We start from the raw sequence: 22,891 nt of genomic DNA, 5'->3' as shown, positions 1-22,891 counted from the left end.
ATCACAATTAATCTTGGATTATTAAAAAATATTTTAAAATTAAAATAAATAAAACCTTTTTAAAGCTTTAATTTTTTTTAATTATTTTTCAAAATTTTATATTTTTAAGATTAATTTGAGAGTTATCACATTTTTATAGAAATTACTATCATTTTTTTATTTTTAAAAATAAAAAACAAGAAATGCGTCCAAACGATCCCTAGTCTTTAGGGTATAATTGTCAATGTTCTATTTGGTTAAAAGCTCTTTCTTTTAATTCAATAAACATCTTATTAATATACCTTAAAAAATAAATAAAAATAGAGCTATTATGTTTTAAAAATCAACAATTCAATTTCAAAACCTTTTTACCTTTTTCCATTTTGAGATAATATTTGATTTATAAATTTAGTTACAAAAATCATAGTTGTTAATATAATTTTTAAAAGGGCAATTTTTATCAAATATAAAATTACTTTCCATATGAGTGAAAAAAACCTCCAATTGGAAATTAAATAATCCCGATGTTCATATTAAGCGGTTTTTTCAACCATAAATCCATTAATAAAATTATTTAAAACTCTTATTAAACTTAAAAATGAGTTTCAACTTTTGAAACTCAATCCAAACAGGCCTCAACCATTCAACTTCTAAGAATGAGCATTGGTTTCTTTCCTCGATGACATGGATCTTTTATGGGTAAAGTTCGCAAATGGCTACCCCATGATACATCTTTTGGACTATTTGAAAGAAAAGCAATATGCTTACTTTTGATAATACAGAGTTTTCAATCCGATGAAAAACTCTTTTGTTTGTAATTTATGATCCTGATCAAAAGTATCTAAAGATAAAGAAGAAAAAGTTCGCTATCTTCAGAGCTTTTGAGACAGCCTCACAGAACAAACATATATAAATAAACTCTAATAACTTTGAGCCTATAAATATAATCTTCAAACAAAATGTAAAATCCGTTGCTGCAAAATTGTTTTCCTCAGATGTTGATAATGGCTACCTGGTCTTGTGAGCTTTGGCCAGTTTCTTCTTTCGTTTCTTCACTGCCTTTGGCACCTTGGTCTTCCGGGCTTCCCTCTTCTCTTCTTTCACCTTCTTCTTGTTCTCTTTTCGGGCAGCTTTCTTATCGGTGGGGGTCTGTGTCTCGATTTCAGACGAGGAACCACTGTCTGTGTCACTTGAGTTCTCTTCATCCCCATCTGTCCCAGATTCTATTATGTCTTCGCCTGAGTTAGAATGAGCAGTTGGATCCAGAGAGGAGTTTTCTTTAAGGGGCGGCTCGGTTTGTGGAGGAGAAGGTTGAGATAGAGAAAGAGCTTGTTTGAGTCCTGTAATAGTTTTATAGTACATGTCTGTAGTGTCCTTGCCACTTGTTAGCCGGATTACATCCTGCTCGGCATTCTTCACATCTTCTAGTGCCTTGGGAATAAAAGACTGGAGGAGACATGGGGGGAAAATGACAATAAATTTATGGAAATCTTCAAAAATTTCGGCAACCCAATTTATACATATTTGATAGCACAGATAGGGACAACTTGAACCCAAAACCTCTAATTGTTTTGACACGATATTGAATAACCAAATTTCCTAAAAGTTTAAGTTGTTAGGATTTGAGTTTATAATATATGTCATGGTCTTACACTCTAAATTTTGATATTTTCTAAAACAACACTATTTATTTTCTCTTATCTGAAAACTCGGTCGATCATATGATCAAGGCCAGGATGAAGACAAAGCCCAATCATTAAGTTAGCGATAGGATAGGGTTTTTATGCCTTAGGATCAATTGCTTCTATGTTTGGACCAGAAAAGACACAACCCTTCAAGAACAGAACAAGACTGCTTTAGGGATTACCTGTACAAATACAGAATCTGCAATCTCATCCTCTGGAGATATCTCTCTTGCCAAAATCTTTTGTTGAACCTGAAAAGATTAAAGCCGTTATCATGGAGATCTCTTCCGTTTTCTAGCAAAATTCTGCAGCATAAACAACCAAACAAACCTGTTCCAGATAATCATCCACTGACTCATCAGTAATGGTTGGATCAACTATGAAATCAAACAGTTCTCGAATTGTCATAACAGCTACACCATGTTTTTTAAAAAAATCCTGCATGCCACCAAATGCTTCAATGACCAATATAATTGTCACATTTAATAGTTACAGTCACTGTTTTAATTGTAGAAAACATTGAAACCAGCCAAGAAATCTCAGAGAAACAACATACAGAAACATGGACACAATCTTCACGTAGAAAGTCAAGGGCATGAGGATGGTCAAGATCAACTGCTTGAGAAACATCAATAACATGTAAGTGGCCCTGTCAAATAGGAGGAAAGATTATAAATGATTGTCCATAATACATGTGTAGTCAGTTCAATGTGAAAAACGATAAATGCATACCTCAAAATAAAGTATGTTATATTCACTGAGGTCTCCATGTACCAGTTTGCACTTCTGATATAACGTCCGCATTGCCATAATCATCTGATGGAAAGAAGTGTGTATAAGGTTTCTAAGCATCACTAAAACAATTAAAATAGACTAAAATAAAGTGACAATAAATCATCTATTACTATTATGTACACTGCACCTATCTTAACATGCCTAAATTGTAGTAGTTGTTGTTGACTTATTATTATTATTATCATCATTATTATTATTGTTATTCTTATTATTATTATATTTACCTCTACAAAAATTATTGTTATGATTATTAAATTATAACATAGGCCATATTCTACAGAGATCCAAGCACACCTCCACATAACCTTCACGCAATTTGTCAAGAGATAAAGCAGCATCCTTAAGACGAGGTGCAGCCCAACCTGCCTTTCCTGTGACAAATACAATCACCAAGAGAACTCCAACAATTAGATGTAAAAACATTTTTTTAAAATTCCAAATTCCAAATTCCATACTTTTTTAATGGAAACCAGATGAAGGAAAAAATGGTTTATAAACTCCAAAAGTTACAATGCCATAAAAAATGAAGGTTTCTGAAATGCGGACAACTGCAGTTGGGATTCATGTAGCACTTTGTTCAGCTGAGTTTTAAGTTGAAAAATTATAATGCCTATGTAGATTATTGATATAGCAGGCAGTTGTAAGGCTTCTGAGACAACTACTTAAATATATTTAGCGCACAGTTGGGGAATTAGGATCCCAACTGAGTTTGTCTGCATAGAAGATAATCTAGGTGGGAACCTGATTGAATAATCACAATCTGCATTTCGGAAAAAAGACAAAAGAACAGAACGACTTGGATCTTTGAGGTTGGACTCCAACCACCATAGAAGACCATCCTGTTGCAGTATCTTAGAACTTGAAAAACATATGCACAAAAAAAAAGACTCGATACCTATGAATTCCATGACTAAAACATGAAGCCTCAATAGGTACGGAGTTGGGCACCTGATTCCTGCTGCCTTTAGCCTGCAGTTCCCCACAACGACAACTATCAAATTACAGCACTAAATCTCAATATATATCAATTGTATGACTAAACAGCTTAAGAATATGCTCAAAAGGTAAACTTCATCCTCTGTTGGAAGTTGAGGCTTGTGGAAACAAATGCCATTCCCTGCCATGGATTTTCATAGCCTTCCAAGAGTTTCCAAAATACCAAAAACAATAATTACAAAAATTGCAAATTTTAGTTGCCATACACTGAGGGAAAACTGACATTTAGTTGAAAAGCAAGGCTTCCATCATAAACACAGACAAAAGATCAAACAAGCACATATAGAAAAATTAAATAAACCAACCTCCCACTTTGTGCAACCCTGCTAAAAAAAGACTGAAAAAGAGACACAGATCCCAAGAAAAAAACTTATTTAACTGTTAATCTATAGGGATCTCAAGAGCAAATGGGAAATGCCCAACACATAGCATGAACCCAAAACCTTCCATCAAAGAAGCAACAGAAAAAAATATCACATATTGTTTCTCAACACTTCACCCTCTTCTAGTTGGCAATCCAAAATACTTGATTCCAGTCTTACCTCAAAAGATTTCTCATTTCTTTCTCAGCCCATGTCTTTACCATTTTCCTAGGATTGTGCTTGCAGTATCCATGTCTGAAACGGTAGTCTCCTTGTACATACCGATCTCTATCCCTGGAGTTGTTAGAAAACAAGACGAATCACATTATAAGCTATAGAATACATACTCTTGGAAAAATGGAAATCATTTGCAATATCAGCATCATTGAGATATTTGCATGGTGATGGTCGTTTGCAGGTTTTTGATTGTGTCCTTTAATTAAATGGTTAACTACCCAGAGGAGGATGTGAAATCTTGCCAGAATACCAATCAAAATAACTATATAAACACATTTTTTTACAGCTATAAACAAATTCTTTTTGCTTACATCTCCAGTTCACACCTTGTTTTTGCAACAGCATGAGGAGGAGGAGGAGATGACGACTATGATGGACGATGGTTATGAGGATGATGATGACAATTATGATGGTTATATGATGATGATGTTACCCAACAGGGTGATGACAGTTATGTGTTCCCATGATTTCCAACCGTTTACAAGAAAATACACGGATGCATTGGTATTTTTATGACTGTCTTATATTCACTCCGTATACACTATAATTTCCATCACAGCCAGTTAAAAGGTGCATAGAACTTACTTAAATACTAGAACAGAAGTTTTGTACACTTTAATTGCAAGTTCGTGACCATCGGATTTTGTGGCATGATAAACATTTGCCTGTTAAAAAAAATAACAATAATAATGAAAACAAAGAAAATGATCACATGATCAGGACAGAAAATACACAAATGCAGACTTCATAAACATCAAAATTGAAGCATGCTGTAGGCTATAGCTATCATAATAGATAATAAATTGAAGGATGTAAGGATCCACGTACTTCTTTTCCAGTTGAAATGCAGCCGTTAATATCATGGAACACACCTCGATTCAGCATTTTGAATAAAACCATGCGAGTTCTAGGATCAATAGCCTGAAAAATTACACAATTATTTACATGTTTGATCTGAATAATTCCTTGTACATGCCCAACCAAATATAAACACCCTATTGTAAACTCTTTCTTCTTTAAAATATGAAATGCACAGGAACTTATTATAACGATAAAAATAACAGAAAATTTTTCATTAGAACAAAAGTTTAAACAATTTAAATTGCTAGTCACCTGTTCAACAGTTGCACGGTCTGCTTTCTCGGTGGTTTTAGTTTTACCAATGGCCATCCCTCGAACACTTTCACGAATGGCAGTTGTCACAGAGTTTGACATGCCAACATTCAACCTCCCCTCCCACTCCTGCACAATCAGTGAAATGAGGTAAAGACAACCAAAACATAAACATCCACATACAGACTACAAAGTCCTAAGACTCCTAACAATATGAATGCTTCACTGATTAGGATAACAGATAAAGAACAATCCCGCAACCAAAAATGGTTTGAAAGCATGTGTTCATAACACGTCCCACAGTCTCAGCATAGCTTCTAGAAGCCGATTCAACACTTCAACATATACCTTTTAACAAAAACTGAACCACACAGAATATTTTCTATAGAATATCACCATCCAACTACTCCAAATCCGTCTAAACTAGAACTGTCTCCTCATACTAAATAAGCAGGTTGCTTTTAAATTGCGGGTTTAAATATTACCTCTGCAAATAAAATCAGCTCTTCAAGTCATCCAAAATCCTAGCTTTTATTTGATTTCTAAGTAACTGCGGATTAAGTCTTTTCTTGAATTGAATTGTGTTTTTATCCTTCTTCACTCCAGTAAAAGAAGTTGGATTTGATTTTACAATTGGTCTGAACAATTCGAATGTTCAAAATTCAAGATTTATAAATTCAACTTCAAAGTATTTCCTATATCATTCTCTTGAAAACAAAGAGCGCTCGAAAAGGAGATACACACCTCCAATGGTGAAGCATGGATGTGATTGGAGAACTTCTGGTTCCGGTTCGAGAGAGGTTGTAGCGTCGATGCATTAATGCGAGAGTGAAGCCCTCCATGAGCATTTGGACGCCTCGAATTTAGACTAATCGGTCCATCCACGCCAACTTCACTGCCATCTTTCGTGTCCAACCAGTCTAGGGCTTCTCCGATTTCGGAATCCGATGACCACGAATCCTCTTCCTCTTCTTCTTCTCCGTCATCATCACCTTCCACCACTAGTGGTTTTACTTCCTCTGGTTTTTCTCCAGTCATAGGCATCTCTCTAAGCAAAATCCCGGGAAAAGGATTTCTCGATAAAATTAAAAAACCGAATACGTAAAATGATGCTTTTTCCGGATTCAAGTAATGGGACGTGAAGGCCTTGGACCTTGACGGGATGCGTCTCAGGGAAAAGTTTTTCCCCAGAAAATTGGAGAGGTGAAGTTCGTTTCCAAGTTAGGGTTTAAGGGAGTTAAGGGCGTGTATGGTTCCATTCAAGAAACGCCCCTCAAACATGGGCCAAAATCAGTCCGGCTAGTCCTTTATTGGACCCGGCCAGGGTAAAATTTTTTAGTTGGGCCTGACTACTAAGGGTATCTTTGGAATCTGCTTTCAAAAAAATAAAATATTTTTAATTACTAAAAAACATAAATCAGTTTTTTATTCTTAAAAAATAAAATATAGCGTTTTCTAATTCTATATTTTATTGTTTAATTATTTTATTTATTCTTTTATAATTTTTTAAAAAATAATTATATAAATATAAAGATTGTATTTTATTTTTATAAAAAATTTAATTTGCATTTTTATTTTTAAAAATTTTGCTTCATTTCCATCGTTATGCGTTATGGGTTTCTTAATCCCATAACGCGTTGTTTTTTCCCTTACGGCCCAAACATAGCCCAGCGTTACAAATCCCGAAATCTAATAGGAGCAATTAAAGGGAAGATATATATACAGAGAGTCCCGGCGGTGCCGGAGGGAGGATATCTAAATTCCGGCGCAGAAAGAGAGAGTATAGAGAGAGAAAATCTCAACAATGGATGTTGAACTCAAAGAGATGCTCGATGATCTCCAAGCTCTCAAACGATCGTTGCCTGATCCTTCTCATCAAGCTTCCATCGACAAGGTATTTCTCATTCGTATGTGAGATTCGTGAATTTGTATTTGTGCGGGTGAATTTTTTAGTTTTGGAGCTTCGGATCTTCTGATTTGAGTCTGTGCGATTACGTTTTTCTGTTGTTGTATTTGATCTGTGTAATTATGTCTTTTTGGATCGTGCTATGTTGAGATCGCATATACTGTGAAACTGTGGCCAGAAAAATTTGCTGGTTTTTTCTGGTTTATGCTGGTTCATGCCTAATTGAATTCTTTGTTGGTTAGTTTTTTCAGTGTTTTGTGGTGTAGGAAATCTTGGCATGGACAATCGCTAATGCAGGACGTGTTTGGTTCTTGAAAAAATGTCGGAAAGGACAAAAAAAAGAAAAAAAAAAAAAGAGATTTTGAATGATAATGTATTTTTTATTATCTATGATTGGAGGAAGTGAAATCCAGTTTAGACGAGGGTAGTAAAATAATTCCAGTTAGTGGAGTTGAAGTTTTTTTATTTTTGAGAATAGATGACTAAAAAGTCTCATGTTTCCAAAAACAGGAAAAATAAGAAGCACAAAAGAGGAAGAAAAAAATTGTTTTGTAACACATTTTTGAAAGATCATATTTAGGAAGAAGTTAAAATATTGTTTTCTGCATTTCACAAAATGTAAGCATTTTATACATTGAAATGATCCAATATTGAATATGCACATTGTTTTCATTCTTGAAATAAAAAAGTTTCTGAGAAAGGCATTTTCATTTTTGCTACCTAACAAGCCTATTTTCCTCAGTTTCCTCAGTAAGCAAGTAAATTACGCATTATGAAGACAGAAAATTTTGTCTTTTAACAAACTAATGCAATATATAACATGGGTTATTACATTTTGTTTTGTAGTTGCAAGTGCATGTTGAACATCTTACGAATCTTGCACAGTATGCTCCTGCTCGGCGTTCAAAAGTCAAGGTTTTCATCTGATTTGTTCTTATTATTTTGTCTGTTGATTGTATTATTCTGAAACTAATTGGTGATCATGTTACTGATGCATTGGTGCATGCATAATTGAATTGGTGTCAGGATATGAGTGCTGAGGTGGTAGATAGCAATCCTTACAGTAGGCTTATGGCACTTCAGAGGATGGGCATTGTGGAAAACTATGAAAGAATACGAGAATTCTCGGTTGCCATAGTTGTATGTATTTATCTGCTCTTTTTGTATTCCTTGTTGTTTTTGAATAGTTTTCAATACATGCATATGTGTGTGTGCATGTATTCAAATACTATTCAAGTACTTTTGTAGTGGTGGATACTCATGATTGTTACGATTATTATGCATTTTGATGTTGCTTATTGATTATTCTTGTGAGATCACAGGGAATAGGTGGTGTAGGCAGTGTTGCAGCTGAGATGCTAACAAGGTGTGGCATAGGTCGCCTTCTGTTGTATGATTATGATAAAGTGGAGTTAGCTAACATGAATAGGCTATTTTTTCGTCCAGAGCAGGTATACCTTAGAATCATTCTTGTCTCTAGGCATACTTAAAAAATTAAAACGAAAGAACTAACTTTTAACTGATTCCAGGAATTTTGTTTGTTGGTAGCTATATTGATATAGCATAAAAGTTTCAGGACCTTGTGCCACACGGGCAGATCTATTGGCTGTTGTGGTAGTTGTTGTTTCCTGAGATCCTCTTGAGCAGGACTTGTGGGTTTTTGTTATAAAAAAATAAAAAACAAAAAAAAATAAAAAAGAAGAAGAAGAAGAATACTTATAAAAAAAAAGAATATTGGAATCTTAAAATTGTTCTTCATGAGGAAGGAAATGGTTATACCATTCATTTAACTTTCATGATCTGTTTTGCTCTTTCCAGGTTGGTATGACGAAAACTGATGCTGCTGTTCAGACTCTTTCGGATATAAATCCTGATGTTGTGCTTGAGGTATCATTTCAGGAACCCTTATATGTGTGCATTGTCTGAGGCCATTTGCATTAGTTGCCTTCACATGGCAGCTGTTCTAAATAACAAGGGTATAGACAGGTTGTTTGTTCAGTGCTTAACACAACAGGCTCCAACTTGGTATCAAGGAACTGGAATGCAATATGATTATGTATGTGGAAATATCTACATGCCCAACATGGATTTCAAAGTCCTGACATAGCAAAAAAAAGGCAACAGATAAGAGTGCCCTTGTGGTGTAGCTTTGACCTGCTGGTGTCTAAAATTTTCTCTTTTAAACAAATTTTTATACATAATCTGGTATGATGTTATAAAATTCAGCTCACCTTTTAGCATTATGACTAGTAGCATGGTTGAAGACAGTTCAATTTGGTTTCTATTGATCATATTTTGTTAGTATTTCTCCCATGCTGATCTATCCGTTTCTTGTTTAGAGCTACACACTGAACATCACAACAGTGCAAGGTTTTGAAACTTTTATGTCAAGCCTGAGAAAAAAAACATTTCGTCCAAAGAAAGAAGGTAGCGGAGTCGATCTTGTTTTAAGTTGTGTAGATAACTATGAAGCAAGGATGGTTGTAAACCAGGTAAGACTTACTGCGGCAGTGGTAGGCATTTCTATTGTACCAGTGGTTAAACCTTTTTTTTTTTTTCCCCATTATCTCATTTTGAGATCATAACATAAAATTGACCCAGAACCAGGATTTAATATCACTATATTATTGTTTGGAATTAGTATTTATAAATTTCATATGGATATCTTATTCTTATTGTGGTTATACAGGCTTGCAATGAGCTGAATCAGACATGGATGGAGTCCGGTAAGCAATATAATTCTCATGTTGTGTTTCTCATATGTTAGATAAAATTTGCAAACTAGCAATACTAAAAATTTTCACTTCCATAAGCATGATTCTATGAAAAAGGTCTGAATTGGAGCTATGGTGCACTCTTTGTGAAAAAAACAAAAGAAAACACAATTGTGTGAAAGGGTTTTACACTGACAGTACTAAAGTTTTTCATATGCAAATGATCTGGTAATGGGTTTGAATTGGAGCTATGATGCTAATCACCTTTTCTTTGTCAAAAATGGAAGAAAGACTTGCTGCTCTGATATTTTTATAATTTATGTGGGTCATATTCTTTAAAAGGGACTTATCAACCTCATATGATGAAACACTACAAAAATATCCCCATATGTTCTTGATTATCTACTGCTGGAATTACATTAATAATCATAATTATCTGAAAACAGTGGCTTTTGTAACTCTTCAACATGCCTTTTTTTTCACAAAGAAGAAATGAAGCCCTTGTGCACAATTCTTGTGTTAAAAAATATCTTGTATTGCCTATCAAAAAAAAAAGAAAAGTGCCTCAGGAATGTTTATCTGCCTAAAGCAACTGCAAAAGACAAATTTTACTCTTTTTAAGTCTTGATACTAGTGTGTGCATGCATCATTTATGAAGGTATTCATACAAATTTTTGGACAGGTGTATCTGAGGATGCTGTTTCAGGTCATATACAATTGTTGATTCCTGGAGAAACTGCTTGTTTTGCATGTGCGCCTCCTTTGGTAGGTGCACTCATTTATCTGAGTTTGGAAGATCTTGTGGGAGTTTAATCTACATTGCATAGTCTTAATATTTCTATTAAATTTGGAAATCTTGGTGGTTCTGGGAAGTAAATAATAACAATATAATTGTGTGATGACTAAATTATTTTAGTTCTAAATGGTCAGCTAATGTATAATCAGTAAATATGGGATATAAATTTTATATTATTTCTTCTCAGGTTGTAGCATCTGGAGTTGATGAACGCACGCTCAAGCGTGAAGGGGTCTGTGCTGCATCTTTACCTACCACCATGGTAAGTATATATTTTTCCTCAAATTCTTTCTGCTTTTTTTTTTTTCTAGAGGAAGATTTAATTCGTTTCTGTAGAAGAGTTTATATATTTTACTATAATGTTCTGCTAGACAATAGATATAGAGTAGCCAGAGGAACTTTATGGAATTAAACTGAGCAGCTGCTAGCTTTGCTATCTCCATGTGAATATAACCATTTGAGTATGGGTATCGTGATAGAAGATATGGTTTTCAAATTGTCAGTGTACTGTCCACATGAATTCTTTTCTTCCTAGTACTATAATTTTTATTTCAGATGATTTGAATGGACTTTGTAGGGAGTTGTTGCTGGGCTTCTAGTTCAAAACACACTTAAATTCTTGCTAAAGTTTGGACATGTCTCCCCATACTTGGTAAACCTTTATGACTCTCTGTATCTATATAACTTTCTATCCAGCAGTGATTCATGAATTTGTGGAGGCATTATATTCTGCTAGGGATGCTGATTATCCCAGCTTAGTTTTGACAGGTTTTGGCTTTACATTGCTTGCTTGCAGGGATATAATGCTCTTAAAGACTACTTTCCAACCATGGAAATGAGGCCAAACCCTCAATGTTCAAATGCTTCCTGTCTGGAACGACAGGTAACTTAGACAAGGCCTTGGTTCATCGGCAGTTGATCTCATGATATTTACTGGTTTGAGATTGTGTGCTTTTCTTTTTTATGATAGAAACAATTTCTCATGTGCAGAAAGAATACCTTCTAGCAAAGCCGGCTAGGGATGCTGCAGCTAAAGCAAAGATGGAGGCTGAAGCATTAGTAGTAGCAGAATGCCCAATTCATGTTGATAATGAATGGAATATAAGGTACTTATCTTGAAGATGGATAATTAACTGGTTTTGTGTGACTATCCAAAATTCTAACTTTTAGAATTATTGAACTTGTAAATGATATAATCCAACGCTGATTACTAGATGATTTGGTTTGGTTTTGAGGCACCATGCAGATTATTTCTGCAATGCATGGCATTGATTTGGTTTTGTGGTACTAATTACTGAGTATTGCTTCCTGGGAGCTTGAGCAGTCGATTTCATTAGTAACTTTCTCGTTTTTATTTTTCAGTGTTGTTGATGACAGTGAACTGGATAGGACAGATGGCAGGAGCTCAGGTAATCCTCTGATTTTATGCTCTGAATCCATTTTATATGGACTGTTTGTAGTCGCAGATTTGCTGTTGAATTTGGATAATGTTCTCTTCAGAAAGTTACTTCTGTCATGTTCCCTTGTATTCCAAGAAGAATGGTTCTTGATTTTCTTTACTGGGTTCCTGAAAGGAAAGTGAATTAATTGATTATTGTAGAAGAAGTTTTGAGGGATACACTTCCTCAAGACCTGTTGCTTCAGAACTTAGTGAGTTAGATGAATAGCATATACCTATCTCCCTTGGAAATTTTATCAAAAGCATAATGATTTAGTAGAAGCGAACATGATGCTTGAGGAACCCCAGTTCTGGGGAAAAAACTTGGATGTTAGTTGGGAAACCAGTTGTCAGCTGACAGACCAGATAGCATGACTATAGACACTGGCTCATCCTAAGACAGCAGAAAGAACTTAGCAAACTATCGAAGATAAGAATAGTAACAACAAATTCAAATTAGATCATTGGTGTATCTACCTGCCCCCTCCCCCACTTTTTTTTTTTTTTTGAACATATATATATATATGGTATTTCTCATTTGCCTATTATTAAAAGAAAAAGAAAATCAGCCCTATGTATCAATATTCTCTTCTTGTATTTCCTGATCATTGTTTCCAGTTTAGAATTTGCTTTGTTTGGTTGCTGAGACAGATGGTGGAAAAGAAATTAAATCATGGAGCGAAACTGTCATTCCAATTTAAACTGTTGCCTGTTTTCAAAGTTCTGATTTCTTCCATCTTCTTGGCAACCAGATGGAAAATTCATGTTTATATCTAAGTTCATTTTCTAATGTACTCTCTCCTTCAGATGCCCTTCCAGAAGGTCTTACTCACGAGCTCCCAACTGCAGACGAGTTTGAAAAACAACCCACTCCTGAAACGACCTTTAACTCTGTAGATGACCTTGATGATCTCCGGAGGCAACTTGATGCTCTAAATGCTGATTAACCCCTGTTTTTATGGTTTGTTCTAATACAGCTACTTTCTTTAGCAGATCAGAGACAGCTCGAGAATTCATTATCCGTAGACCATGTTCTTCACAGGCAAATAAAGCAGGTTTGGATCTAAGCTTCTTTAGTTTTTCAAGCTTGGCTACCAACCAAACCATGCTTTATTACTTTTAACATGATTTGGGATTCTTTCTCCCATTTTTAATCCCAACCCAGAAACTTATACATAAAAAATGCTTCATTTCCATTGGGTGATTAACTTACACATTTATACATGCTGAGAAAAGACGAGTGTTGTACTTTGAGAAATGAGTGTTTTTTTATTTTTTTTATTTTATGCTTGAATCCATGGTGTATTGCCAATATGAATCTTCCAGGCATGTCAGTTATCTGAGTTTTGGTTAAGGAGATTGAAACGAGTTGATGATTAGAGGGCAGTGATTTAACCAGCCCAGGAAGCTCTAGTGGTCCTATCAATGGAGCCTCATGGATCAAAGTCCAAATAGTCGTCTGCTATGAATTTACATCATTTTGGGTCTATTCGGAGCGGAGCATTTTTTAAAATAGTTCTTAAAAATCAGTTTTTTTTAATAAAACCTAAAAATAATTTTAAAAAAATGAAAATTATGTTTGACAGCTCAATTCCAAGGGAGGAGACTATGAAGATGAAAGATGGTTTAGAATTAGGGTTACTTAATAAGTGATTTTTGTGTTTCCCTGAACAATCTACAGGAAACAATTGAAAACACTCAGGACAATGTTTTTAAAATCAGTTATTTTCAATTTTTCTTTCTAAAGGTTCCATTTAAAATGCTTAATTTCAAAAAACAATTTTCTCAACCTAGTTTCCATGAAGGGATTATGTAAGTATACTGGGTGAGATGCTCCAAGCTTAGCATCCATGTTTCTATTTGTTTCTTAAAATACTCTGAAAAACAGTTTTCAAGCTAAAACATATTACTTTTTAAAGTTTCTAAGAATGGTTTTCAAAACAATTTGTTCCCAGAATCACCCCCAAAAATATTTTCAGTCCAAATTACATCAAATGCATCTCAGTTTGAAGAACTGTTATCGATTGTCCCAATGATGACCTCGCCGAGTATCACCATGGGCCTCTTGATCTCAGAATACAAATGACTAATGTTACAGTAAAAGCAACACTCTTCATCTACTGAAACTAGAGCTCCTCAAACTTGATCAAAATCTGATCCATCTGTGGTTGATGTTTCCTCACCTGCAATGCAAAGAATGCGATCATTCCCTTTGACAAAGTTTGGAATATTCGAAACTTCATACACAGTCTCGTCAACTAACGAAAAACTCGGATATGTTAAATCACTTCAATCACATTTGATATGTCGGAATAGGGATTACCATGTTTAAAATACAATCAGAATATCAAAACCCACTTTCATTAAGAATTTTGATTCCACTCTTTCATATAGTATTGTCATTCACCTCTGTTTTCGTTATTATTCTGTCTATACTTTATTCATATTCTTGCATACCGAACACCCTGTTAGGCTATTATTCGATTCTTGAAAATTTTGAGGAAGAATGTAAAGAATAGAAAATAGAGAAAAAAAAATAGAAGAAAAGAAAAAAGTAAAAGAAAATAAAAATAGGTTTAAAGTCAATAAATTATGTTTATATGTTATTTCAAATTCATTTTACTTATTTTAACTTTTTTATATAAAGATTAAATAGTTTAAAAATACACAAGTTTTTAATTAATTTTAATTATATTTGATTTTTTATTTTTTTTCGTATTTTTCATGGTATAATCAAACATGAAAAGAATCATTTTCCTCTTTTTTTTCTTTTTCTTTCTTTAGTACTTTCAGGAACCAAATATAGCCTTGAGATATTAGGGCGGATCAAGTCAAGCCTTTGCTTTACAAGATTTATTATATAGCTTGATTAGGCAATGAAAAGATTCAAATTCAATCCAGTAATGAATCACACTTACTTTTACGCCAGCCATTGATAGAAGTTTGTGAGAGGCGATATATGCAACTTGTGAGTTGTTCAGCCTCTTCTCCACAAAATAGATGACTTCAGAGACACCTGACTGCAAGAAAATAGATGCAAGATCTTGATCTTGATATAGCAATTAATCAAGAAAGCAGGGAATACAAATAAAAATTGAGAATCTAAGGAGTCAAATACTTGGAACTAGATGCAAGAACCACCCGAGGAAGAAAGAGGAGATTCTTTCACATCGGAATAGAATAGAATAGTAGGATGAAGGCACTACAAAAAAAGATATACTCCTTTCCTGATCTGAGAAAAGGTTCTTGTGATTCTCTATCACTTGAAAGACTTAAAGGAAAGGCAACCCAAGCAACTGAGCCTGCCAACTCTCTCCATCTCCAAAGCTGAAGATTCAATTTTACCACTGATTGTACTCAAAGTTTTAATCTATGTTTAGTTCTTGTAAAATTTAAGGAACAATGCAAAGGAAAAAGAAAAAAGAAATACAGAAGAAAAATAAAAAGAAAAAAAAACTAAAATAAAATTAAGATTCAATCTTCCTGAGAACTCTTTCAACCCAAAAGGAGAAATTCTGCGAGTCAAAAGCTTATATTGCACAAGAAAATGATCAGAAGGACCAGGAGATCAATTTGTCATCTCCAAATGATGGTGGGAGTGGTACTTTAAAATATAAGGAAACTCTACAATATAGAAGGCCAAGAGCATCGGTTAGGTACTTTCACACAGTAGCAGAGTATGCTGTTGAACCTAAGCCAAGTGGATTCTACCATTCTAGGGCATGTAAAAGTTTACAAAGTGTTTTCCATATTTGCAATTGTTTCTTAAAACAATTTATAAGCACCTAAAAAGAGCACAAATTTGTGCTTAAAAATAAACTTGTTTTCAAAAGAAATTCTCAAAAAAAAAATGTTTTCAGTCAAAATTGTCAAACAAGTCTTTTGAAAAATTGTTTTTTGTTCTAAAGGAAACTGTTTTCAACAACAATTTCCAAACAAAACCTTTGCCTCAGTCAGTGAATGGGTTTGATACTATGAGGTATATGGCATTTCCAAAGGGCAGTTACTGCATCAAAGATAATCATACTGTCGCATATACTACAGAGAAGACAGTTGGATAACCTGAATGATTATCTTGGCACATTCGTTGCAAGGAAACATGGTCACATAAAGCCTCTGCAAAGATCAAACATAAGAGAAACATTCTTTTAGTACCAGTAATCACCCAAGGTTCTCTTCAAATAAAAACTCAGAAAAATCAGCAAACATTGTTGATGATTCTACTGAGCTTGGATTCTCTTTTACATCTAATGCTAGTACAATGAAAAATCATAAGGTTTGCATGCAGGGTATGTGTGAAAAAGTGAGAGATCAAGTAAAATCAAGTTTGCAGAAAGAAGATAAAAGAAATAACATAACCTGTCCAGCAGCAGATGCATGGTTTGTGTTTAGGATGGCGTTGACTTCAGCATGACAAACATAACTGCAATAGGCAATTGGAGATGAAACAGAGCATAACATATGAAATTATACATAAATTACAAATGATAATTGTTATAAGCCGATTATTAGATCAAAGGAGCTTCAAATATAGAATGAAGTTTATAAAAGCACAACACTTACGGATACTTCGTCTCCAAAGGATCCCCAGTTTTGGATTTCTGAAATATACGAGCACAGGATTACTACTAGTCACTCCTTCATAATATTAGGAACTTATTAGATCTTTAACTACCAACCTTTGCCCAAGGGAGCTTGTCATCTGAACAGCCTCTTGGGAACCCATTATAGCCAATGCCTGACCAAGAAGAGAATCCGAATGATGGTGTAAGAACTATCATAACGGCGATCAAACTCAAAGCACATTACAATCTGAATGATGCTCAGTAACTATGATCAGAAATTTACAGCCAATTGATATGTTATCTGAAGTTCCCCAAAGAGTTCTAGACTTTCTTTTCATACCAAATCTATGGTTGAATTGATTTGTACTGGAAATGAAAAGAAAAGGGTGAAAATAGAAGAGGTTCCTACATCCTAAAAGTCAATTTCTTTCAATGACATTGAAGGAGATAAGATATAACAGCATTAAACGAAGAAAATGAAGAAAGAGATTAGCTATCTCAGATGAGAAGATTATGACAAAATCCTTCAAGATTCACCCCCATAGAGAACAGCTATTCCACAACTGTCATACCTTGTCCTAATTATTATTTGCCGAGCTCTGCATATTTTCACAGTCAGAGGATGGTGGATTTCATAAAAATGAGATCAAGAAATGAAATTCACCTATGGATATTTATGAGATCATCAATCAAAGGGGTCTTTTAAACTATACTGAAGCAAGAAAATTTGAATTTGATTATTGCAACTCAGAAGACTTTGGAACAATTATAAGATTACAAAAATGAAACCATTCATCTTGAACAATAAAGAGCGATTAATCAGATCTAACAATGGGTTTTCCAACAAGCCTTATAAGGAGATCTCGGAAGTAGTAACTATAAATAGTTGCTTGACCCCAAATATAGGATTTGTCCAAATGAATCTTGATTTGCCACTCATATTTTGGTTTAAAGTTTATACTGCGCTCTAAATCAACTTCTAATGCATACTTTATATTGCTTTTGCCCTTTTTTATTCATCTTGACTATTCTAAAGCAAATGTAAGGGACAAGATGAATAAAATTTTCCCAATAACCACAGCATATTCCCATCTGCACCAAATGATCTTACCAAGAATCACCCCATTTTGACTCACCAAGCATGCACCAACCTACAAGATACCCAAAAAGAAAATCAACATCAGTGAACAAACCGAGAAACCACCTGCAGTGAAACCCACAAAAAAAAAAAAAAAGGAAATTATTTAGGACAATTAAGCATTTAATTAATGATACTATCAAAGCCAGAGAGACATTGATGGTAGGCAATTGTTAATGACTCATTGCTTTTGAAAGTTTGATTTTTGCTCAATTTTCGAAATGCCAACCACGCATTAGGGCAGCCATGCACCAACCTGAAAAACAACCCCACAAAAAAAGGGAAAAAACTCAAATCTCAACCAACAAACACAGAAACCACCTGCACTAAAACCCTTGTAAAAATCCGTTTCATCAAACTCAGGAAGACGTTGCTTGGTGGGCATTTGGGAATTACTTTCATTGTTTTGGAAAGAAAATTTTATTCGATTTTTGCTCAAATTTTTAAATGCAAATCAAGCATAAGGGCACACAATTATGACCTGCCTGTTAGGATCCTTAGATCTTTCAGCTGAAAGAAACGCAATTGCCATGAAATAATCATCCCAAGACAAGTACCTGAAAATTCAAATTCAACACAAAAAATCACAAATGCGGAAAGGGTGAAAGTAAAAAATAAAAAAATAAAACCTAAAACCAAATATCAAACTGAGCAATCTGACCCTCTTCGTTTTGAGGGGTCGAAAGGGCTCTGAGAATGAGCGGTCTTGGTGGAAACGACGCCGTTTTGACCATTTTGAGAAGAGTGCTTTCCAGAGAAGTAGTTTTTGGGGTTGGTGAAGAAGAAGCGAATCGCGAGTGTGGAGGCCAGGGCTCCGAAAATGGTGGCTGCGGAGACCAGTGCGACTTCTCGCGAATTCATCGCCGAGTTTCGGATGAATCAGCGCCGAGTTTTGCTATGTTAAGTCAAAATCTGCATTGTTGAGCTCTGCAGTTGAGGACCGCCAAAAACAAAAAAAGTAGCGGGAAAAAGCTTCACCCATCCTTTTCTCAAGAAAAGGAAAAAAGTGAAGTTAAAGCTATTCTTTTTTTTAGATTTAGGAAAAAAAAAAAAAAAAAAAGGAAGAAGAAAAATCATTCATCAATTTGCTCAATCATGCATTTAGGATTAATATGGAGAAATGGTAAGGAATGAATGTCAATAAATTTTGAAAAGAGCTTAACTAGAAAGGTACACACTTATATATATATTATAGTTTTTTAAAAATCAATTGTCTTCAAAAGCAAATTTATATTTAAATTTTTAAATAAGAAAAATAGTTTTATTTAGGAGTTGCAATTGTTTATGTGATGTTAGGTTATAATGATATAAGGTAAAAAAAATAGTGAAATTTTACTCAACCCAAATATGGTCGGTTTAATAATAGTGACAGAAGTATGACACGTTTTATTATATGAATAACACAAAATGGTTTGTGTTAACCCAAGTTCTCTTAATTAAATTTTGATTATTACAAACATGATTAAGTAAATTAATAATTTGAATCAAGTAAAGTTTTAAGGTTTAAAAAAAATTTAGGAGAATTTCAGCAACCATTAAAGAAAATCAATGATATGAAAATTTGGATCTTGTGAAGTCTTCAAGTTTTTCTAAGAAAAAGTATAAAATGGTATTTATTGATACACTTAGGACTAAATCTTTTCCCATGCGCTTTAAAAACAAATTTCATCATTATTTTAGCCTAAATATGTTGTTTCTATCATAGTTTTGGATAAATTTGTGTTTCAATTCAAAACCTTAACCTATATATTTTTTTTTTCAAATTTTACTTAAAAAAGTTTTAAGGAGAGGTACACATATTATTGGAAGGTTTAAACCTCAAATTGAAAGTTCTTTTGTAGTTTTAAGGATAATTGGCGAGGGGGAGCTTAACCAATTGAACTAATTAAAGAACTAGCTTAACTAATTGATGATGCACAAAAAATTTATCTCTCTTCCAATAGTAGCATGTGTATACTCGATTGACACATAGTTGAGTGTTGGTTAAGCTTTAAAAACCCCAATGGTCACTTGTAAAATATTACATGCCCCAATAATTAGTTTACCTATCAAATTGGAGCTTAACCAATCGAGGATATTCTTTATGTTTTTTGGTGTTTGAATTTATTTTTTATAAATTGAAAAGTCCTACTACATTTATGTAAAAGAAAATAATTACATTCAATAAAATTCTTTATTTTCTCACGTTCAAAACCTTAAAAATCACAATGGCCACTCGCAAAATATTAAATGCCCCAATAGTTAGTTAACTTGTCAAACTGAAACTCAATTGATCGAGAGTACCCTTTATGTTTCTAGGTATCCGAGTTTGTTTTCTATAAATCGAAAAGTCATACTATATTTGTGTACAAGAGAACAATTGCATTCAATTGAAGTTTTTTTTATTTTCTCACATCCAAGTCTCTTTTTTTACATACTTCAGTTTTCAAATTGCAGCTTCATCTAGCACACCTTTCAAATCTATCTAAATTTTTCTTGTATTGTGAGCCAAATTTATTTTATGATTGGAAGGATTGAATTTATTCCATACTTATTCGTTTGGAGGGAAAAAAACTTTAAGTTAATTGTACACTCAAAGCAATTGTGAAGGTTCATTAAAACCTAGTAATTCAAGATAAGAAAGCTAAAGACTTTAGCCTTCAAGTTTTAGTCATAGTGAAATCCTCATTCGATTAAAAACTCAAGGAGAGTGAATATAATTGGATTTCTAACATAATCAATCATTTTTTACAACTCACTTCCCTTTAATAAATAAGTTAAATTGACCATTAAATTGTTAACATAATTTTAACTCATTTAATCCATTTAAAAATGTAATTTATAAATATATCATTTTAAAATATTTGTTAGTTAGCTTAATTTTTAACTTTTAAGTTTTCAAAATTTAAATTAATTTAATTATACAAAGTTTAATTATAATATGTTTATAATATGAATATAAATTTAAAGTTTAATTTTACACTTGTTAAATATGTTTTAAGTATAAAATATTTTAAATATTTAATAATTTTTTTTTTTAAAAAGTTAGTTATTTAATTTATTTAAGCATATGATATTTATATTTAGAAAAATATTTTAAATTTGCATAATTTTAAAATATATAAAATTAATAAATTTGTATATGTAAAATCATAAATGAATCATTTTTTGTACGATTAAATAAATGGGTAAATTTAACATGAATATGTAAACAAGCCAAGGGGATTGAGGAGTTCAATCCAAACATGACCCATTTATTAAACAGATTATATGGACCGATACAATTACAACATAAATATAATCATTTTTTACTAGAACATATTAAACTTCATATTGTTTTTAAGTATTGTTATTATGCGGAATAATTTATCGTCCATGAAAGTGCTAAATATTTGCATATAACATAATGATTTACTAAGCATTTCTCCGTGTTTCAATCATTACTAAAAATGCTTTGTAAAAAGTGATTGAAAAAACATGAAATTTATCGTAAAAAGTACTATCTTTTCTTCACAAATTATAGAAAAAAAAACCTAATTTATTTCAAAAGTTTAACAAACATGTCCTCAATTAGAAATTTTGTTTCCAAGGAGGGTCTCCAAAGAGGAGAACCATTTCCAAATCAATCCCCATAACCCATATTCCCAAAGGAGCAATACAAATGAATCAAAAAACACACAAGTCCCCATCCTTGACTCAAATCTCCATAGGTGGAATGTGCTTTTGGGATCACACGTAGGGACCCAAAAGAGAAGAGAGGGAGGGGAAGGCTTAGTTGGAGGCCATGATAAATAAATCATTGTCCAAAAGCGACCCCCATCACCCCCCCTATGAATGAGGGAGGAGGAGGAGGAGCAGCAGCATAAGATTAAAGCTGGCTGGTAGATTTAGGACGCACACCCACTCTCATTCACCCAAATCCTCCCTCTCCCAACCTCTCACATGCTTAAAGGCAACCTTTCCCCCCTCCCCCCATGATTTTTATGGCAGCATCTTATTGACAAATAGATACCAACAACTTACTCTTTGGCCTCTTCCCACTGTGCTTGTGGGTCTCCCCTGTCTCCCCCCTCTCCTCCTCATTGCCCTGTTTATCGTTTTCTTTTTACATTTTATTTCCTTCTTGGTAACATAATCTCATCATCACCTTATGCTACCACATCTTTCAATTTTTTTTTTAATTGAAAATGGGACATCTATACATCATTGTACCAATCAAAATTTCAAATCCAAAAATTTGTGTATAAAAAAAAATTAAAAAAACTATATATTAATGAGTATTACATAAGGAAAAAAAAAAAAAATTTGTATGTTGAGAGTGGGATTTGAACCCACGCCCTTTCGGACCAGAACCTTAATCTGGCGCCTTAGACCAACTCGGCCATCTCAACATCATGTTTACATGTTTTTATGAGATTCTATTTGTTTAAAGAAAAAATTGAAAACCCACCACAACCATACTAAACCTCAAATTTCATGCAAAATGAAAAATAAAGGTTGCAAAAAAAAGTATTTCCTTGTATTATATTTGATTTTAGAAAGTGTTAAGAATAGGAAAAAAAAAAAGTTAAAAAATAAAATAAATTTATGTCTCATTTATTATTGAAAACACAAAACAAAATTAATTAAAACATTAGATATTTTAAAATGATTTAATCTTTATATTAAATAAATAAAATATAAAAAAAAATTATTAATTATAAATACATTATTTATTTATTTCTATTTTTTCCACATATTTTCCTTCAAAATTTTCATAAATCAAATGTAATGTGACTTTCTTTCAAACCATAAATTATTTTAACAAAATTATTCAAACAGTGAGGGAAGCTCTTAAAAATGAAAAATCAATCCAAACAACTTCTTATTTACTCAAGGGGCATCTCGTCCAATATAATAAATAAATAAATAAATAAATAAATAATAAACCTCACATCATTGAATAAATCATGAAATGACCAATACCCATCAAATCAAAGCCAAAATTTTCTTAACAATCCATCAAATCCCAGTCCAAATGTGACCCCAAAATGGTGTGATATGCACAATGTACATTATTGAGAGAGCCAAACCCCAATCCAGAACCTGTGAAGTAAGAAGATGAGAGCACCACACCCACATGATGTTAAATGAAGAAAGGTGGTTTGACAAGGGCCCACCCAAAGAGAAAGAAGTAACCCCCTCCCCC

At 33.4% G+C, this 22,891-nt stretch overlaps 3 protein-coding genes and 1 non-coding gene across 5 annotated transcripts; 1 reads left to right on the top strand and 3 right to left on the bottom strand.

Annotated features, from left to right (window-relative positions):
- Window positions 1-722: 722 nt before the first annotated feature.
- LOC100244003 (uncharacterized) lies at window positions 723-6,448 on the bottom strand. Its single transcript, XM_002283750.4, has 12 exons — window positions 5,912-6,448; window positions 5,168-5,296; window positions 4,883-4,975; window positions 4,640-4,719; window positions 3,998-4,111; window positions 3,355-3,428; window positions 2,754-2,830; window positions 2,397-2,480; window positions 2,221-2,313; window positions 1,995-2,102; window positions 1,847-1,915; window positions 723-1,425 (listed from the first exon to the last, which is right to left on the bottom strand). Exons 1-12 carry the CDS (start codon window positions 6,209-6,211, stop codon window positions 988-990), a joined length of 1,659 nt encoding a protein of 552 aa, XP_002283786.1. The 5' UTR covers window positions 6,212-6,448; the 3' UTR covers window positions 723-987.
- Window positions 6,449-6,732: 284 nt separating this feature from the next.
- LOC100266337 (ubiquitin-like modifier-activating enzyme 5) lies at window positions 6,733-13,279 on the top strand. 2 transcript variants are annotated; one of them, XM_002283761.4, is made up of 14 exons: window positions 6,733-7,061; window positions 7,920-7,988; window positions 8,100-8,213; window positions 8,396-8,524; window positions 8,892-8,960; window positions 9,413-9,565; window positions 9,763-9,799; window positions 10,470-10,552; window positions 10,771-10,845; window positions 11,161-11,235; window positions 11,380-11,466; window positions 11,574-11,689; window positions 11,946-11,992; window positions 12,829-13,279. In XM_002283761.4, exons 1-14 carry the CDS (start codon window positions 6,972-6,974, stop codon window positions 12,966-12,968), a joined length of 1,284 nt encoding a protein of 427 aa, XP_002283797.1. In that variant the 5' UTR covers window positions 6,733-6,971; the 3' UTR covers window positions 12,969-13,279. The 2 variants fall into 2 exon arrangements, with proteins under 2 accessions (XP_002283797.1, XP_059590042.1); XM_059734059.1 differs by having other exon boundaries at window positions 11,946-13,279.
- Window positions 13,280-13,950: 671 nt separating this feature from the next.
- LOC100261131 (uncharacterized) lies at window positions 13,951-18,710 on the bottom strand. Its single transcript, XM_002283781.5, has 9 exons — window positions 18,386-18,710; window positions 18,206-18,281; window positions 17,698-17,737; window positions 16,701-16,759; window positions 16,585-16,622; window positions 16,381-16,444; window positions 16,084-16,137; window positions 14,940-15,041; window positions 13,951-14,204 (listed from the first exon to the last, which is right to left on the bottom strand). The coding sequence occupies exons 1-9, from the start codon at window positions 18,583-18,585 to the stop codon at window positions 14,148-14,150; spliced, it is 690 nt and encodes a 229-aa protein (XP_002283817.1). The 5' UTR covers window positions 18,586-18,710; the 3' UTR covers window positions 13,951-14,147.
- Window positions 18,711-22,013: 3,303 nt separating this feature from the next.
- On the bottom strand, window positions 22,014-22,094 carry TRNAL-AAG (transfer RNA leucine (anticodon AAG)). Its single transcript has one exon. It is a non-coding gene; the product is annotated as a tRNA-Leu (tRNA).
- Between the last annotated feature and the right edge of the window lie 797 nt (window positions 22,095-22,891).

The sequence above is a fragment of the Vitis vinifera genome, chromosome 17 (assembly GCF_030704535.1).
Source record: "Vitis vinifera cultivar Pinot Noir 40024 chromosome 17, ASM3070453v1".
NCBI classification, from domain to species: domain Eukaryota; kingdom Viridiplantae; phylum Streptophyta; class Magnoliopsida; order Vitales; family Vitaceae; genus Vitis; species Vitis vinifera.
Note: the sequence above shows the minus strand (reverse complement) of the source record. Positions and strands in the feature narration are given on the sequence as shown.

Coding starts and splice junctions, on each gene's coding strand:
- LOC100244003 (XM_002283750.4), bottom strand. CDS start 6,211: ATGCCTATGACTGGAGAAAAACCAGAGGAAGTAAAACCACTAGTGGTG. Junction 4,720..4,882: donor GCATTTCAACTGGAAAAGAA/GTACGTGGATCC, acceptor TTTTTTTAACAG/GCAAATGTTTATCATGCCAC. Junction 4,112..4,639: donor ACTTCTGTTCTAGTATTTAA/GTAAGTTCTATG, acceptor TAACAACTCCAG/GGATAGAGATCGGTATGTAC.
- LOC100266337 (XM_059734059.1), top strand. CDS start 6,972: ATGGATGTTGAACTCAAAGAGATGCTCGATGATCTCCAAGCTCTCAAA. Junction 7,062..7,919: donor ATCAAGCTTCCATCGACAAG/GTATTTCTCATT, acceptor TTTGTTTTGTAG/TTGCAAGTGCATGTTGAACA. Junction 11,690..11,945: donor GATAATGAATGGAATATAAG/GTACTTATCTTG, acceptor TTTATTTTTCAG/TGTTGTTGATGACAGTGAAC.
- LOC100261131 (XM_002283781.5), bottom strand. CDS start 18,585: ATGAATTCGCGAGAAGTCGCACTGGTCTCCGCAGCCACCATTTTCGGA. Junction 16,760..17,697: donor TCAAAATGGGGTGATTCTTG/GTAAGATCATTT, acceptor CTTCTTGGTCAG/GCATTGGCTATAATGGGTTC. Junction 14,205..14,939: donor TATCAATGGCTGGCGTAAAA/GTAAGTGTGATT, acceptor TTTGCATTGCAG/GTGAGGAAACATCAACCACA.